The 17525-nt window shown below is 34.7% G+C and overlaps 3 protein-coding genes across 3 annotated transcripts in view; 2 read left to right on the top strand and 1 right to left on the bottom strand.

Annotated features, from left to right (window-relative positions):
- LOC125815966 (cytochrome P450 704C1-like) overlaps positions 1–13404 on the top strand; it is a 29909-nt gene extending 16505 nt beyond the window's left edge. Inside the window, exons 6-8 of the mRNA XM_049495545.1 lie at positions 12468–12765; positions 12852–13055; positions 13192–13404. Of these exons, the coding sequence (XP_049351502.1) occupies positions 12468–12765; positions 12852–13055; positions 13192–13371 (682 nt within the window). The 3' untranslated portion in view covers positions 13372–13404. The remainder of the gene's footprint in view (positions 1–12467; positions 12766–12851; positions 13056–13191) is intronic.
- LOC125815969 (cytochrome P450 704C1-like) lies at positions 4130–6092 on the top strand. Its single transcript, XM_049495546.1, has 6 exons — positions 4130–4300; positions 4497–4712; positions 4792–5082; positions 5159–5488; positions 5575–5778; positions 5913–6092. Exons 1-6 carry the CDS (start codon positions 4175–4177, stop codon positions 6090–6092), a joined length of 1347 nt encoding a protein of 448 aa, XP_049351503.1. The 5' UTR covers positions 4130–4174.
- A 719-nt stretch (positions 13405–14123) lies between the features above and the next one.
- LOC125815961 (BEACH domain-containing protein C2) overlaps positions 14124–17525 on the bottom strand; it is a 36510-nt gene continuing 33108 nt past the window's right edge. The window contains exons 29-31 of the mRNA XM_049495540.1: positions 16394–17172; positions 16002–16124; positions 14124–14684 (exon numbers count right to left, since the gene is read on the bottom strand). Coding sequence (XP_049351497.1) covers positions 14610–14684; positions 16002–16124; positions 16394–17172 — 977 coding nt within the window. The 3' untranslated portion in view covers positions 14124–14609. The remainder of the gene's footprint in view (positions 14685–16001; positions 16125–16393; positions 17173–17525) is intronic.

Below are 17525 nucleotides of genomic sequence, written 5' to 3'. Positions count from 1 at the left end.
TTTGATGCCACAATTCCATATCAGATGGGACTTGTGCTACTGTCAATGCAGTATTCTTTTCATCACCTCCAGAACTTTGTGTATACAGACACCCTGCTTCTTTACCAACCACTCTCACCTTCCCATTGTAAAGCTCCTGAAGAACACAGAAGTTAGGGAAGAATGTAACTGAACAATCAAGTTCCTTTGTTAACTTACTCACAGACATCAAGTTATACTTGAATTCAGGTAAGTAAAATACATTTGAGATAACACTCCTGTCTGTTAAGGCACAAGAACCAACATGAGTAACCTGAGTAGTACCCCCATTAGGCAGATGTACAATTTTAGGAATCTGTAATTTTGACACAGAACCTTTTATAAACATGTCCATCTGAGAAACCATATGGTTTGTTGCACCAGAGTCTACAATCCATACTGCATTAGTCTCAGAAACAAACAAGGATTTACCTGCAGTGTGAGCAGCAAAAGTAGTATTGCTCTCAGATGTTGCAGGGCCTTGGTTTTGTGTGAGACCTCTAAGAATATGGTCATATTGTTCCTTTGTGAATGTACAACCCTTCAGTAATCGTTTCACATCTATTTCTGCTTGACTTGCTGCTTTAGAAATGCTATTACCATCCACTCTTCCATGCTCACTTTGTGCAGTAGCAGACTTCAGATCCCATCCTGCTTCATGCACATTAGTATTCAAGCCATAAGAAAAATGAGCCTGACCTGAACCAGGATTGTTGTAGCCTGAAGGAACACCACCTTGAACCTTCCTTTTGGACTTGAAATCAGGAGGATACCCCACAATTTTGTAGCAAAATTCTTTACTATGACCCTTACATTTACAGAAATCACAAATGAGAAGAGAGTTCCTTTTAAATCTCTGATTCACTCCTGAAGTAGAACCAGCAGCAGATGATTTAGAGTACATGGCCATAGGATCCATACTCTCAGAACTCAGCCCCATATTGCTAATGTGTGAAATCACTGCCTTTTGACTCTCATCCCCTACTACCATAGCATAAGCATGATTGACAGTTGGTAAGGGATTCATCATTAAAATTTGACTTCTAGCCTGATGATATGACTCATTAAGCCCCATTAAAAACTGATACAATTTCTGTCTGCTCAAGTGGTTTACAAACTCCTTCGACTTAGCACAATTACATCCAGGAGAAGGAACTACAGCCTCAAACTCATCCCACAAGGTCTTGAGTCTGGTGTAATACACAGAAACAGAAGCAGTCCCCTGTTGTAGTGATACAATGTCTTTATGAAGACTATAGGTTCTCGAACCATCTACCCTGTCAAATCTTTCTTTTAAATCACTCCAAACATGAGAAGCATTTGTAGCAAAAGCAATTCCACTCAGTAAACTCTTCGACACTGAGTTCATTAACCAGGACAGTACTACAGCATTCACTCTCTCCCATTGTCCCCACAATTCTTCACTAAACATCTCTTTACTACAGGTTCCATCAATTAACCCCAGTTTATTGCGTCCTAACAATGCTAGTGTAATCGATCTATTCCATAGAGAGTAGTTCTCAATTCCAAGTAATTGAAACGAAATAAGATTTACTCCACTTAAATCTGTAGGACTAAGAAAAAGAGGATGATTGTAGTCAATACCTTGGCCAATTACAGAATTAGGTATCGACATTGATACACCTGTGTTTTCTCCATTGTTGCCTGGAATTGAGTCTGCAGATGTTCTTCCATTCGTCATCCTGATTCACTGCTGATCAACAATTGTTTGCAGAAGCTAAGTACTCACCAATTATCTACAAATTTTACCCAAAACTTTGTGTAAAACCTATAGATCGACTGATGAACCGATGGATCTGTGAATCTGTAACTTGATTCTATAATCCTCGATCGAAATTGCCTATCACAGTAATCACTGTGTGTGGCTCTGATACCATGAAGTAAAACGAACTGAAACAGAGTTAACACAAAATCTCCATTAACAAGGAGCTAAGATAGAAGAAGAGAAACTCTCATTGTTTGAGTTCAAAGACTAACTTTTACAATGCTGAAAAGTACTATTTATAGAATCTAACTTCTAATCAAACTAACTAACTAACTTGAAGAATTAGTTGTAACAAACAATATAAAAGGTCTATACTACCCTTGAGCATCTTGGTGAAATAACTAACTCCTTAACTACCTTACACTCATATCTCATCACTCTTGTATCGAAAATAAAAAACTTAAGCATTAGAGGTTTTTCTCCCTCCAGCTTTCATTTTCTATTTGAGTTTAATTCTCTTTTCGTTTGTATTTATTAACATACTAGTGTTGAGAATTTGTCCTCTACTACTGTATAAATTTTGTACAAGTATGTAACACTAATTAAGATAAAATATCATCTGATGATATGTGATATATCGAGGAACTCTTGCTCTAAATTTGAGAAGTGCATGTAAACATCACTAACAAAATTAATAAAGGCAAAGGGAAAATTTATATATCCACAAAAATCTACTACATTTTGAATTTCTCTCTTAATCACCTTCCACCTCCGATATTCAACATCTTATAACCTTCATTTATAGCGTTGTTCTTCCGCACGCATAAGAAAAATAATTGTTCGATACACAAAATACAAGGCCTAAGCATTATCTGATATTATTGAAGGATTATCATATACAAAAAATAGATTGATTGAACATATACAATATTATGATAAAAAAATGATTCTCGATAGGAAGATGGTAGCTAGGTATGATCTAAAACATGAAAAATTAAGCTCTAACAAAATAAGGGGTAAAAAATTAAATGGAAGAAAGACAAATGTAACACTTTTCCGGATGATTAAATTACATAACATAATTAAGTGAAATGACAAAGAAAGGAAGAAGAGAGTTTCCATCTCATCACTTACCCAAAGTATGTAAATTAGTGAAAATGCTGCTTTGAATTCCTCCGATAATTGCCTAAAAACTAATTATTAAAAGAGAAGTTTCTCAAAACATGAAAATGTATTAGTTACTAACTATGCTTGCTAAAAGGCCAACTTTGTGAATAGATAGCTTTCAACCTCCATGAAGATTTTCAACATCCATTTTCATCATTGCAAGCTCCGTATGAAGTTTTAGAATTTGTATAGATTTCTCTCCTGAAAAAAATAAAATATAATGAGAGTAATCAGTGATCAACTAATGCATTTAGAGAGAAATAAAAAATTTGCTTAATAATCATGAATATTTGCAAAAAATATGACCACCGGCACCTCTTTGCTACACAAATATGATATATAACTCTCATAATTAATTACCACTGCAACTCTTCATTAACCTTCTTTATTATAATTATTATAGCAATAAGCATTTATAGGTAATGGGAGAAAGAATTTAATTACCAAGGAAATCAAAAGGCCAAAACGGAGAAAACAAACAAGCAGGTTATGATGATTAGCATTAGTATAATAATATAATAATATTATTATTTAATATTTAATTAATTAATTTTTATAACTTTTTTATTTAGTGTAGGGGTAAAATGGTAATTCAACTTTTGACTTGGATTCTTCCCACTTTTAATAATATATGATGATATGATATATGATATATGATGATGCAATACACATAACAGCATCACGTGTTATTCTGGCTTTTGAACAATACAATTCTTAGAGGATTTGGAAGCAGATGATACCATATAAAGCACTTCAAATTTATGCTGGCTCGACAGATAATTTGATAAACCAATGATTTTTTTTTTGTATCTCTCAAAAATCAAATGCCTAACCCTAACATTTTCGAAGAAAACCAAGCCTATGTTACTGTGGACCAAATCTTGAAGATGAATTAAGTCAAAAAGGAAATTTTAATAATATGATTGTATTTCAAAGTTGATAATCTTAGTCTTTGGTTTTTATGAGATGGTCCCTAATGGAGCCATAAATTATCTAAGCATTAGATGGACCAGCATCTACTCCCATGACACATTAAATAATACATTATAAGCCAAACATGCACAAGGATACGTTAGTGCCTTAGTTATTTCCATGGATATTCTTCAGAGTTCCATCTCCATAACAGCCATAATTCTTTCACTTGTCTTTTGTGTGTTCATACTTCATCTTCTGACCAAAAAAGTACATGTAAAAAAGAGGTACCATCCCGTTGGCGGCACCATTTTCAATCATCTCATCAACTTCCACAAGTTGCACCATTACATGACTGATCTTGCTGGCAAGTACAAGACTTACAGATTGATTAGCCCTTTCAGGAATGATATTTTTACTTCTGACCCTGCTAACGTCGAATACATTCTCAAAACAAACTTTGAAAATTATGGCAAGGTACACCATTTTCTTGATATCCCAGATAATCTTTTTTAATGTTGGAATTTGATCGACTCTGAAAAGATGTAAACCAGAGAAACTTCTCAAATAATATTCATAATAATCGTGTCTAATGAAAAATAACAAAATCCAAACCTATATATAAGGAAACCTATCCCAAATAGCATGACATTTCAATTTGACTACTCTGCAGGGAAGGTATAGTTACAACATCCTAAAGGACCTATTCGGGGATGGGATTTTCACAGCTGATGGTGATAAGTGGCGGGAGCAGAGGAAGTTTTTGAGCCACGAGTTCTCCGCAAGGGTCTTGAGGGATTTTAGCAGTGTGGTATTCAGAAAAGATGCAGCAAAGTTAGCCCATATATTGTCTGAAGCTGTCAAATCCAGCAAGATAATAGACATTCAAGTAAGTCCACAAATCGACTTCACAGAATGGTGCCTTATTTATTCTTACCAGACGAATAATCCTAGTTTTATCGATGTAGGATCTGTTCATGAAAGCAACTCTAGATTCTATATTCAGAATTGCCTTCGGAGTTGAGCTAGACAGCATGTGTGGTTCAAATGATGAAGGCAAAAACTTTATCAATGCATTTGACGATGCAAGTGCATTGACACTTTGGAGATTTGTTGATATCTTATGGAAGATTAAAAGATTTCTCAATATCGGATCAGAAGCCAAGTTAAGAGACAATATAAAAACTATTGATGAGTTTGTTTATAAGCTGATCCACAGAAAAACTGAACAGATGAGTAAACCAGAAGCTGATTTATCTGTAGGTTAATAGTCTTATATCTACTACTTTTATTAATGCGGACAGATGCTAATTAGACATTATAATCTTTTTCCAGTTGCAATGGAAGAAAGAAGACATTTTGTCAAGGTTTCTTCAAATAGCTGAAACAGATCCAAAGTATTTGCGTGATATAATATTGAACTTCATAATAGCAGGCAAAGATACAACATCAACCACCCTTTCTTGGTTCATATATGTGCTATGCAAATATCCTCATGTACAGGAGAAAGTAGTACAGGAGATTAAAGAAGCAACAAATGAGAAACAAGATGCAACAGACGTAATGGATTTTGCTGCCAATGTGAGTGAAGTTGCCCTTGAAAAGATGCAATATCTTCATGCAGCATTGACCGAGACTCTTAGGCTCTATCCTGCAGTTCCAGTGGTAATAAAGAACTTCTTTTATCATACATCACCGGCCAATTAGATTCATGTTATAAAGTAGTTGTTTTTGTTTTCCTTTTACTGCAGAATGGAAAACTATGCTTTTCCGATGACACCTTACCTGATGGATTCAGTGTGAACAAAGGGGACATAGTGGCTTACCAATCATATGCAATGGGAAGAATGAAATTTATATGGGGTGATGATGCAGAAGAATATAAACCAGAGAGATGGCTTAATGGGGATGGTTTCTTCAGGCCTGAGAACCCCTTCAAATTTACAGCTTTCCAGGTTGGTCAAAGCACGTTATTAGCTTTAATTATCATTTGTTAGAGCCTTGAACGCGAGGTAATACTTAATTTTTCTAATGCCTGTATATTTTCTTATTATAACTAGCTAAGCCCATTCCTTTGTTGATAAAACAGGCAGGGCCAAGGATCTGCTTGGGGAAGGAGTTTGCCTATAGGCAAATGAAGATATTATCTGCTTTGTTGTTACGTTACTTCGTTTTCAGGTTGAGTGATGAAGAGAAGACTGTCAACTACAGAACAATGATTAGTCTTCACATTGATGGGGGATTGCATGTTCGCGTCTTTCACAGATAGTGAAATTAGAAAGACTTTACAATAATATGTATATTAGTATTACTCCAATTCTGCCTGAATGTTGTTTATGACATCAATAAACAAAATAAGCCTATTAAGTACCAAATAACATGGAAATAAAGTTTGCTGTCTATGGGATGTAGCATTGTTACACATTCACATTTACATTGTTTTACCTTCTTCCCGAAATGTATTCATGCCATGCCAGTTTGAGATGTTCAGTGGAAAAACAAATGTGCCTAGACTTCAGGAGAAACTGGAAGTAGAATTTCAATCTTGGTTTCTAGCTTCATACGCAACCACGGATAGAAATTGCATGAACATTTACTTACCTCATTGCTGTTTACTGTTTACGAGTAATCAACAGGCATTTGAAAAGCTTCACTTAGAAGTAAAACTAACAGAAGTTCTACACTACTTCAAAGGAGGGAATAACAATGAAGACAAGCATAAGTGACTTAGCATCTAAATCTGTATCGTTAGTTTGTTTCCTTCAATACAGATTCCCTGCTCTGAAACATTAGGTCCCATAAAGTTCGCAGATTCAATAAGAGAAACAATTATAGCTCAAGAAAACAGTCAAATTGTGGATGTGAAAAATCTCACATTTGACTTAAAAAACAGCACCTGTTGGCTCTATTTGTCGATGTATACAATAGTTATTACATCTACAAGTCATTCTCACTGTACAACTCACTCTTATGGAATGCAGATTGTCTGAATTTTGCTCCAGTGCCTGTAAAGAAACATTCTTCGTGCTAAGTAAAAAAATAACAAGCTCCTTGGACCCGTGCTCAGCACAGGCATATTCCCTGCGGTATTTTTTAAATATGGTGCAGCAAAAGAAGGCTCTCATTGATTTTATTAAGCATAAAAGGGCTTTAGATAGCCAACTTGATACATAATCGGCAGAAAATCTGCATAACAAAAATTCAAAAAGGCAAAATAATCCCATCAACAAAACAGCCTAATAAAAATTTAAAAATTCAAACATGGCTATAAAGTAAATGATACTATATAAAAGATTTTGCAGAAACATGGCTTAGAATCATTGGATACTTGAATTTTGAGGGCTTATAGCAGCTACCTAACATCAGAAATTGCAAGGCCTATAAAGCATGTTGCACAAACGTGACTTCGAAACATTGGATACTTGTCATTTAACGACCTCTTAAAATATATTGCAGACGATCCCCTATAATTGCATGTTCTATTTCTCAAAGATCAAATGCATAACAGTAACAATATCTAACCAAATCTTGAAACTTAACTAAGTCAAAAGGAAACTTTAATATGATTGTCATTTCCATGATAGTTGCAATGTTTATAATTATCTAACTTAGTCTTTAGTTTTAATGACATGGTCCCTAATGGAATAATTATCTAAGCATCAGATGGACCACTTGCAATATGCTACCAAAATTCTCCTCTCTATATCAATAGACAAGTTGGTTTCTATTTTTTTCATCATTTTCACACTCTCCAAAAAATGAGTTTCTCTAATTTCCCTTCCAAAACTAGCTGCTTATCTGAGAATTATGGATTAGAAATTTTCAACGAAATGCGCAAACAATACAAAGAGATGATATCAACACTTCCCAAACGAGAGTCTGAGTATCCGTTTTTTCGATAGCTGTCAATATGAAGGCTTTTGGTACAATCCACCCTTGTTAGAATCAGCTCTATGTATGCAACAAAACTTCAAAGCTCAACCCTCTGATATTTTCCTTTGCAGTGCTCCAAAAACAGGCACCACTTGGCGTAATGCCTTAACCTTTTCCATTATGACTAGACATGACGATTTTACAAATAGCACTTTACTCAATAAGTTACCCCTGAATGCATACCCTTCTTGGAATTAGCTTTTCTCTCCAATCCTAAATTTGTAGACGCGGAGTTGCCATTATTATCAACACATCTTCCTTACACACTCTTACCAAAATCTATATTAGAATAAGATAATTGCAAGATCATTTACATATGTAGATAACCAAAAGATACATTTGTTTCTTGGTGGCATTTCACACAAAAGATCAAAGCTAAATTAAGTAGTAAAGTATCCCTAGTTACACTCGATCAAGCATTTAAGAGGTTTTGCCAAGGAAAATCCGGATATGGACCTTACTGGGATCACGTATTGGGATACTGGAAAGCAAGTGTTGAGAGACCCGAGAGAGTGTTCTTCTTCAAGTACGAAGATTTGAAGGAGGACACGTTGGGTTATGTGAAAAAGTTGGCTGATTTCATGGACAAACCATTCTCTAAGGAGGAACAAGAGCGAGGTGTGCCTCAAGAAATTGTGTCACGTTGTAATTTCGAAAATTGAAGCAATTTAGAAGTGAATAAGAGTGAGAAATATATATATGAAACCGTGCAGGAGTAAGTAACAGTCAACTTTTTCGAAAAGGAGAAATTGGCGATTGGAAGAATTATTTGACAAAGGATATGGCAAAATTCATTGATGACATAACGCTTGAGAAATTTAAATCTTCGGGGTTGACATTTGCTTCTTCAAAGTAATTAAGAGGTTAATGTACACCTATATTTAAGAACATCTCATCCATCTAATGTAATTTTAATTTCGTTCTTCTTTAGTCATCATATTTTTTCGGTTATTTTAAATAAATTCTCAAGTACTGTATCATTATTCATGAGTATTTTTCCAACTATTGTTGAATTTTTGTAATTAATATATTTTTAGAGGATTTATGGCAGGTGCATTAACATTTTAAAAGAGTTTGAGTAACATAAATTTCACTTGGAGGTACATTAATACTGATATTCGTTATAGTATATAGTAATATGGCCCTCAATTACTTAATGTGCAGTGTATTAAATTGGTCGTAAGCTCATTAAATTTCTACTAATTAAAATAAAAAATGTTAAATAAATCCTTAAACTGATACTACAAAAATAAAAATTCAACTTCTTAAATTTTACTCTAACAAGTTATAAAAATTTTAAAAATAAAATATTTTTTTGTCATTACCGAATAAAGAAGATAAATAATTAATGCACAGACATGTTTAAAAAACAAAAAGAAAAATGGTACGACTTTAACTAGCCCTTTCACACCACTGTATATGTTTTAAGTATACTAGCTCAATTTTTCTAAAACAAATGTCTTTTTCTTTTTAAAAGATAAAAATAAATAAAGTAGCTAAGTATGTACAGATTAATAATTATTTTTTAAACAAATTAAATAATTAAATTTAAACAAGGAGTTATTAAGAAAAATATTGAAGTTATCAACTTATTTGTTACAACTTAAATTAATCAAAAATATATTCTTATACTAGTTTATTTATTTTTGCAAATAAAAATAAAATATGCTAAAATAATAGAAAAACTAAAATTTGAATCTTATATGTGCAGCAAAGAAAAAAAAAAGTAGCACAAGAGATTAAAGAAGCAAAACTTGAGAAAGAAGATGCAACAGACATAATGGATATTGCTCTGCCTCAAATGTTTTCATGACATCAGTATCCAAAGTAACACGGACCAGACGATGAAACTAAGGTTTGAATACTGAATAGATTGTGTCGTTTTACGGTGTTACACATTGTCATGTAGGGGTGTTCATGGTTTGAATAAAAACCGATTCAAACCGAAAAACCAAATCAAACCGATTAAATGAATCGATTTAATTTGGGTTTTGGTTTGGTTTGATTTTAGATTGTTAAGAACCGATGGTATTTGGTTTGGTTATGGTTTTGCTCGAAAAAACCCGAAGAAATAACCGAACCGAACCAACAAGTTATATACATAAATTTTATTATTATACATACATAATATATTATATTCATTAACAATTTTAAAGATTTTATATATATTTCATCAAAATTTATTTATAATTTACTTATGAAAGAAAAAATGTCCAAGGTGAGAACATTTTTCTTATTGGTTTCATGTATATGAGTGTCTATGGAAATTCTTTGTGGGATTGAAAATGTCATTGCCTCTTTCTTCTATGCCAAAATAGTAAATTTTGAAGTTTTATTCAGTAAATTCAATGATCGAAAGTTCTGTAATGCCAATCATTCTAACTATTTTTCGTTTGAATGGATTGTTGTCACTTTTTTCACGTTTTGAATGAATTGTTTCTTTTATTTTTATGTATGGTTAATAATCGAATAACCGAACCAAACCAAACCAAAACCGAAAACAACCAAACCGATAAATGTATATTATATTTGGTTTGATTTGGTTTGGTTTTGATAATTTTAAAACCGATTAAGTTGATTTGGTTTTGATTTTGACCAATAACCGACACAAACCAACCCGTGAACACCCCTATTGTCATGCATCAATAATTTGGAAGATAAACTTATAAGAAAAATGGTATGCAGTGGCGGCTCAAGCTAATTTGTAGCCTAAAACCAAAAATAAATTGAATATCTAACTTTTAATTATTTTTTATTTTTTATTTATAAGATGTAAAGTTTTAATCTAGTGATCTTGAATATATCACGTGGAAGTTAAATTTAAAAATTGACAATAAAAGAAAGAAATATTATTTAATGTTTCAAAACAAACTAAAAAAGAAAGAGAAATAAATTAAAAAATATAGAGTATTTTTTCATTAAAAAGGTTTATAATAATTTTATTCTTACTAAAAAATTGGCTCTTCAATTTTGGGGCATAAGACAGAATTTTTAAAGGTATTGAGCCGCTCATGAGAATACGAGATAGATCTACTCATAATAAGTAGGATAAAGGATAATACGGGACTATTAAAATAATAAGTAAAATGAGAAGAAAAAGCAGGTAAGCACCCAAAATGAGACTTTTGGCGTTTACCTTAGCCTTAGTCTTTGTTTTTTATGACATGGTCCCTAATGAATTGTCATTTTCTTCCTATGATGTATACATTATAAGCCAAATATGCACAAGCACACAACAGTGGGTTTCCATGGATATTCTTCATATCTCCATTGCAGCTACCATTCTCTCACTTGTCTTTTGTGGATTCATACTTCATCTTCTGACCAGAAAAGTAGATGGCAAAAAGAGATACCATCCAATTGGCGGAACCATTTTCAATCAGCTCATCAACTTCCACAGGCTGCACCATTACATGACTGATCTTGCTAGCAAGTACAAGACTTACAGATTGATTAGCCCTTTCAGGAGTGAGATTTATACTTCTGACCCTGTTAACGTCGAGTACATTCTCAAAACTAACTTTGACAACTATGGCAGGGTACATAATCGATCTCCTTGAAATCCCCATCATTTATTTATTTATTTTCATATTGATTAGATTCGAAAAACTTCATCATTTTGCAACTTTTGCATTCATGACTTTGAAGTTGAGGACAAGTAGTTTCTTGTACATTAAATAATTCAAAAGTTTCTTATTGAGTGAGGTAGACAGATTTATTGAGTAGGGCTGCAGTTAAGCAATCTCTTTGTTTAATGTGAATCAGATCTGTCTATTTTAGCTCTCATCTGCAATTTAGTATCAAATCTTGGGTAAATTCGAAGGATTTGGAGTTTGGAAAAAGGAAGTTAACTTTCTTGACTGGCTGTAAGGTTAACTATCTAGTTGCAGTTTAGTGGGGCCTCTATCTTTTTTTCAATTATGCCTCAGTTTCCAAATTAGTTGCAGTCAAAAACTATATGATTATACTAGTCTACTGTAAACAAATGATACTTGGGTTGCGAATTGAGTATTTTTGTATAATCGACAGGGGAGGTATCATTACAGCAATCTAAAGGACCTGCTAGGGGATGGGATTTTCACAGTTGATGGTGATAAGTGGCGAGAACAGAGGAAATTGTCAAGCCATGAATTCTCGACAAGGGTCTTGAGGGATTTCAGCAGTGTGGTCTTTAGAAAAAATGTGGCAAAGCTTGCCCATATATTGTCTGAAGCAGCCAGTTCTGAAAAGACGGTGGACATTCAAGTAAGTCTTAATTGAACAACCCTTTTTTGTTTTCACCAGACAAGTATACACAGTTTCATGAATGCAGGATCTTTTCATGAAAGCAACTCTAGATTCTATATTCAAAGTTGCCTTTGGAGTTGAGCTAGATAGCATGTGTGGTTCAAATGAAGAAGGCAAAAAGTTTGGCGATGCATTTGACAATGCAAGTGAAATGACACTTTGGAGATATGTTGATATCTTCTGGAAGATTAAAAGAACTCTCAATATCGGATCAGAAGCCAAGTTAAGAAACAATATAAGAACTATTGATGAGTTTGTTTATAAGCTGATCCACAGAAAGACTGAACAGATGTGTAGACCAGAAGCTGATTTATCTGTAGGTTAATCGTCTTATATCTACTACTTTTATTAATGCGGACAGATGCTAATTAGACATTATAATCTTTTTCCAGTTGCAATGGAAGAAAGAAGATATTTTGTCAAGGTTTCTGCAAATAACTGGAACAGATCCAAAGTTTTTGCGTGATATAATATTGAGCTTCATAATAGCTGGCAAAGATACAACAGCAACCACCCTTTCTTGGTTCATATATGTGCTATGCAAGTACCCTCATGTACAGGAAAAAGTAGCACAAGAGATTAAAGAAGCAACAGCTGAGAAAGAAGATGCAACAGACATAACAGATTTTGCTGCCAATGTGAGTGAAGATGCCCTTGAAAAGATGCAATATCTTCATGCAGCATTGACCGAGACTCTTAGGCTCTATCCTGCAGTTCCAGTGGTAATAAAGAACTTACTTTATCATACATCACCCGCCAATTAGATGCATGTTATAAAGTTGTAATTTTTGTTTTCCTTTTACTGCAGGATGGAAAAATATGCTTTTCCGATGACACCTTACCCGATGGATTCAGTGTGAACAAAGGGGACATGGTGTCTTACCAACCATATGCAATGGGAAGAATGAAATTTATATGGGGCGATGATGCAGAAGAATATAAACCAGAGAGATGGCTTGATGGGGATGGTTTCTTCAGGCCAGAGAGCCCCTTCAAATTTACAGCTTTCCAGGTTGGTTAAAGCTCCTTATCAGTTTTACCATCATTTGTCAAAGAATCCAAGATGAAATGCCTATCACCATCAACTTTCTTAGTGCATTTATACTGTCACATTAACTAGCCAAGTCATTCTTCTGTTTATAAAACAGGCAGGCCCGCGAATCTGCTTGGGGAAGGAATTTGCTTTCAGGCAGATGAAGATATTCTCTTCTGTGTTGTTAAGTTACTTTGTTTTCAAGCTGAGTGATGACAAGAAGACTGTCAACTACAGGACAATGATTAATCTTCACATCAATGGGGGACTGCATGTTCGTGTCTTTCACAGATAGGGCCAATGAATGAGAGCCATACATATGTTAGGATGTCCTTGGTGAGCTATATATACCAAAGATAGCAAACATGACAGTGCCAACCCTCTTCTTCTAGAATGTAAGAAGTTTATCAAATAACACTGAACAGACCAAAAGGTGTCATTGCTACACATTTTTCTTGTTTTACCCTCCTGTAACTGAAATTGCTATGGTTCTTAGATGGTCTATAAAATCTTTTATCATTTAGCCCTTTGGTTAGCCTCATTTTGTGTTGAATGACAAACATGTAAGTTTATTCAATCCATTTGAAAAGAATCGTCATTTTGTCTACTACTGTCAATAAGGAAGACACAAAAATTTGAAATCTAATCGTTAGTTGTGAAGGCTTATTAGAAACTTCATTAAGCTGTAAGTGGTTCAGATGCCAATTGCTAGAACGTCACAGCAGAGATGTTGAACAAGAAATTTCACATAAATAAGCAACCTTAAGATTTTCTACCTTCTGGTGACTGATATGTAGTTAATACAGTTCTTTGTTTGATAGATGTGAAGCTTCTATAATTATTTTTTCTTTAATTTATGGGCATTAACTTGCTTTGAAGACGATAAACAACAGAACTTCTCAGTTCCAATGACCAGCAAGATTCAGTATAACTCAGGTTCATTGGAAAATTATATATACACGTACCTTTACACACAGTGTGCGCAAATCTGTGTGACACGTGTCTCAACTATGTCTCTATGCCAAAATAATAATAAAAAATAATGAGGAACTGAGAGAAGCAATTAAATAAAGATGAAAAAACATATCTTACAAGAGAACATTTACAAGGGAGTATCTTGACTGTGATTCCTTGATACGTAAGTCCCAATACGCTGATTGAGAAAGGGGTAAACAGAAATGAACAAATGGCTAAATTTCCTATACTCTAACATCAAACAATTGGACAGCATGTACAACTATAGCGATTTTCAAACCAAAATAGAAATAAAAATGCTGAACAGTAAAAAACTACTGGACAGCCTTGTGGTTTACCTAATACATTACACTCATGTTACATGTCGAAATGTTGAAATGTTATCCTCATCGCACAGTGATTATGATACAGTCAAGAGATGGAGCTGTCGCGTCAGTTAAGTATCCAAATTGCATGACCCATAGCAGCACCTTTCATCTTGTAAGATATGGATGTAATTTTCATCAGGAGAAACTTTGGTTAACCCTTTGTAAATCGAAGTCCAGTATCCTGAAACCTTCACTTCATAAGAGGGCTGAGTCCATCACCTTCCCAACCCAGCTTAAGCATTTGATCTACTACCTTCAAGCTCAACTGCATACAGATATGGATGGAGAGTCAACACTAAGATGTTTATAAGCTATAGAAAGCCCAAATTGCGCCATATTATAGGAGCCCAAACTATGTGATTGAATAAATCCTCCCATCACACAGAGGTTGAAGTAGTAACTACTATACTGGTTTTATCAATTACATCAGGTTAAAAAGCTACCCAGCAAGATTACATTGCATAACTCTTGTCCAGAAAACCTCAGTAATCAGATTGGCGGGAATCAAATTATGATCATCGGTACTGGTTTAAAAGTAACAAGGGTACAAGACTAGTAAAGTAGGTTTTGGCTATTAGCTTCTTGGAAAAGAAATGACGAGCCAGTTTTCAGTTGATTAAGATATGGCATATATATCAAACAAACACCTTTCTTTAAATACCTAAACACAATAACAAATAAGTAGATAAAAAATGCATACATATAGAATAAATTCAATCCTTATTTCATATGTTCTGTTTTATTGTATTTCTTATATCAAACAACTAAATTAGCAATTTAGCATGCATGTTACAGCGCTCAGAGTGGTAAAAAATTGGTATTCAATTTCTAAGATTATTTTTTTTTGAGAGTGAACAGACTCAATTTCTCCAAAAATATTAATCAGGATAAACTTTTTCCACACCCATGAGCACCGAAGTTTCCAGCTTCAAAAGCTCTCACCCCTCTTACCATCTATACTCACCATGGAACTCATTTGACACTTCAACAGGGAGATTCTCTTAGCAGTCATTTTCCAGTACGTAATCCTGTAAATTTTCTTCTAACGGAATGGAACTTGGGGGATACTCTAATCTTTTCTTTTGTTTCATATTATGTGGAGGCGGGGCCCGTGGGGTAGGGAAGAGAAGAAATTTCATGAAAGAGTTGATAGTGTGACACAGACAAGTGAGGATATGGTAGATCAAAACTATCATTCTATATTGTATGTCCAAAGGTTAAGGTCACATCTTTTACATAATAAAAATAGCAAATTCTATTTGTTCTTCGCCGCTTTGGGTTGTGGGGCTTACTTCCTAGCCCCAGTGGGATTCAAAAAGGGAAATGATATTCCACAAAGAACTGTTAAACATAACTATCAAAGAGATATCTCATGGCCCATTAATATCCACAAAATGCAACTTGACACGAAATCAAAGGTGTGTAGGACTTAAAGAGTCACACGAACTGCACTAACATTTCATATATCTACTCACTTGGAGATATTTATAGAAAGAAGAAGATAGGGGTGAAATCGGAAATAGAACCCAAAAGTCACCATTAGCAAAACACTCTTACCACAAAGAGAGAGTATTCAACTTACTGCAGGATCTGTGAAGATTATCAACTGCCTATCAGCTGTCGATAATAAGAGATTAGTGTTATCCTTGTTCAGAGCCAGAGCCATAACATCTTGACCCTCTCCAAGCTTCATAATGTGAAATACCTGCAAGCCAAAATATCAGCTTCTAGTTCATACATATATGCAAAGCATGGTGGGAAATGGGTCCTATTATCAAGCAACTAAGAAAAAGGGATGTCTAGTTGCATTGGTTAGAAGGTGCTAAGAAGCAGCATACACAACCCAAACTTGGCAAAGCAGCAAACAAACAAACTAGACGGTCTGCCTTACAGCTCCTCACTTAATGGTGCCAGTATTAACTTGGACAGGAAAAGAGAAAGAAAAATAAGGTCCAAAGAAAGGCTTCATTATACCTTTAAAGTAAACATGTCGAGGAAGCAGATTGAAGGTACAGAGATATCTAATCTATTTCCTTCACTGTTTTCATCTAATTCTCCATCAGAATCTCCAAGTTCTGGCTTTTGCCACTTCATAGACTTGTTGTCCAATGGTCCATCATTTTCAGAATATGGATTTACCCCAAGCAAAGCATTTTGTCCATCAACAGAAATCTCCATGCAACTAATGGTGGAGCAGGGAGGAAACTGAGTCCTAGCAATAAGAATCCCATTAAGAGTAAAGGTGCTTAGTGTTTTATGGAATTTGTTCCAAGCCATTATAATTCCATCAGATGACAGACAAACAGAATGTGCCTCCACTCCAACTAGCCTTCTGACCAATCGACCCCTTCTTATGGTATGTAGCAAAACATCTGACGAACTGGAGCATGAAACCACAATACCAAGATCTGAACTCACACAGCAACATAATATTTCCCCAAGATGGCCTCGAAGGACATGTATGGGACCCTCAATTCGATGCCTCTTACTTTTATCTCTCGAGCTGTTTGGTGTAGTACTGGTTGAAGGTGTGCTTGAACCAGTGGAAGCCTCTGATGTGCTGCTGCTGCGCGGTGTTGACGCCCTATTTATTCTCCAGAGAAGCACGGTGGCGTCTCTAGACCCTGTTACAAGATAATTGCTATCTGAAGACAAAGCCAGGCATGTTACAGGAGCACAATGTCCTCTGGCTACTTCTAAAGTTTTTGCCCCATCTGATGATATCAGTCGTACGCTGTTGTCTACATGGCCACCTAGATTCAAGTGCAGAAACTCCTATTAGTCAGTATGTTTAGGTTTCAGTAACAACATACACATGCAATACTGATCTCCCTTCATTGGGAAGTCTTGCACTCAAATTATTCAATACTTTTTAATTAGACTCTTTTTTTCCCTACCAACTAAGGAACCCCCGGGCACTCTCATAAATCAAAACAACTGAAGTTCTAGACTTCTGACATGATTTCCAGACACAAGCTCTCTAGTAGTTCTAACTTAAGAAATGAGATAAATGAAGAAAATAACAAAATGAACACTAATATATACTCCCTCCCTTTTCACTTTACGTGGTAGTGCTGGACTGGGTATGGAGTTTAACAAAGAAAGA

This window comes from Solanum verrucosum, unplaced genomic scaffold (assembly GCF_900185275.1).
Source record: "Solanum verrucosum unplaced genomic scaffold, falcon-dt-bn FXZP01000261.1, whole genome shotgun sequence".
NCBI classification, from domain to species: Eukaryota; Viridiplantae; Streptophyta; class Magnoliopsida; order Solanales; family Solanaceae; genus Solanum; species Solanum verrucosum.
This window is presented reverse-complemented; position numbering and strand designations above follow the sequence as displayed.

Coding starts and splice junctions, on each gene's coding strand:
- LOC125815969 (XM_049495546.1), top strand. CDS start 4,175: ATGACTGATCTTGCTGGCAAGTACAAGACTTACAGATTGATTAGCCCT. Junction 4,301..4,496: donor ACTTTGAAAATTATGGCAAG/GTACACCATTTT, acceptor ACTACTCTGCAG/GGAAGGTATAGTTACAACAT. Junction 5,489..5,574: donor TCTATCCTGCAGTTCCAGTG/GTAATAAAGAAC, acceptor CTTTTACTGCAG/AATGGAAAACTATGCTTTTC.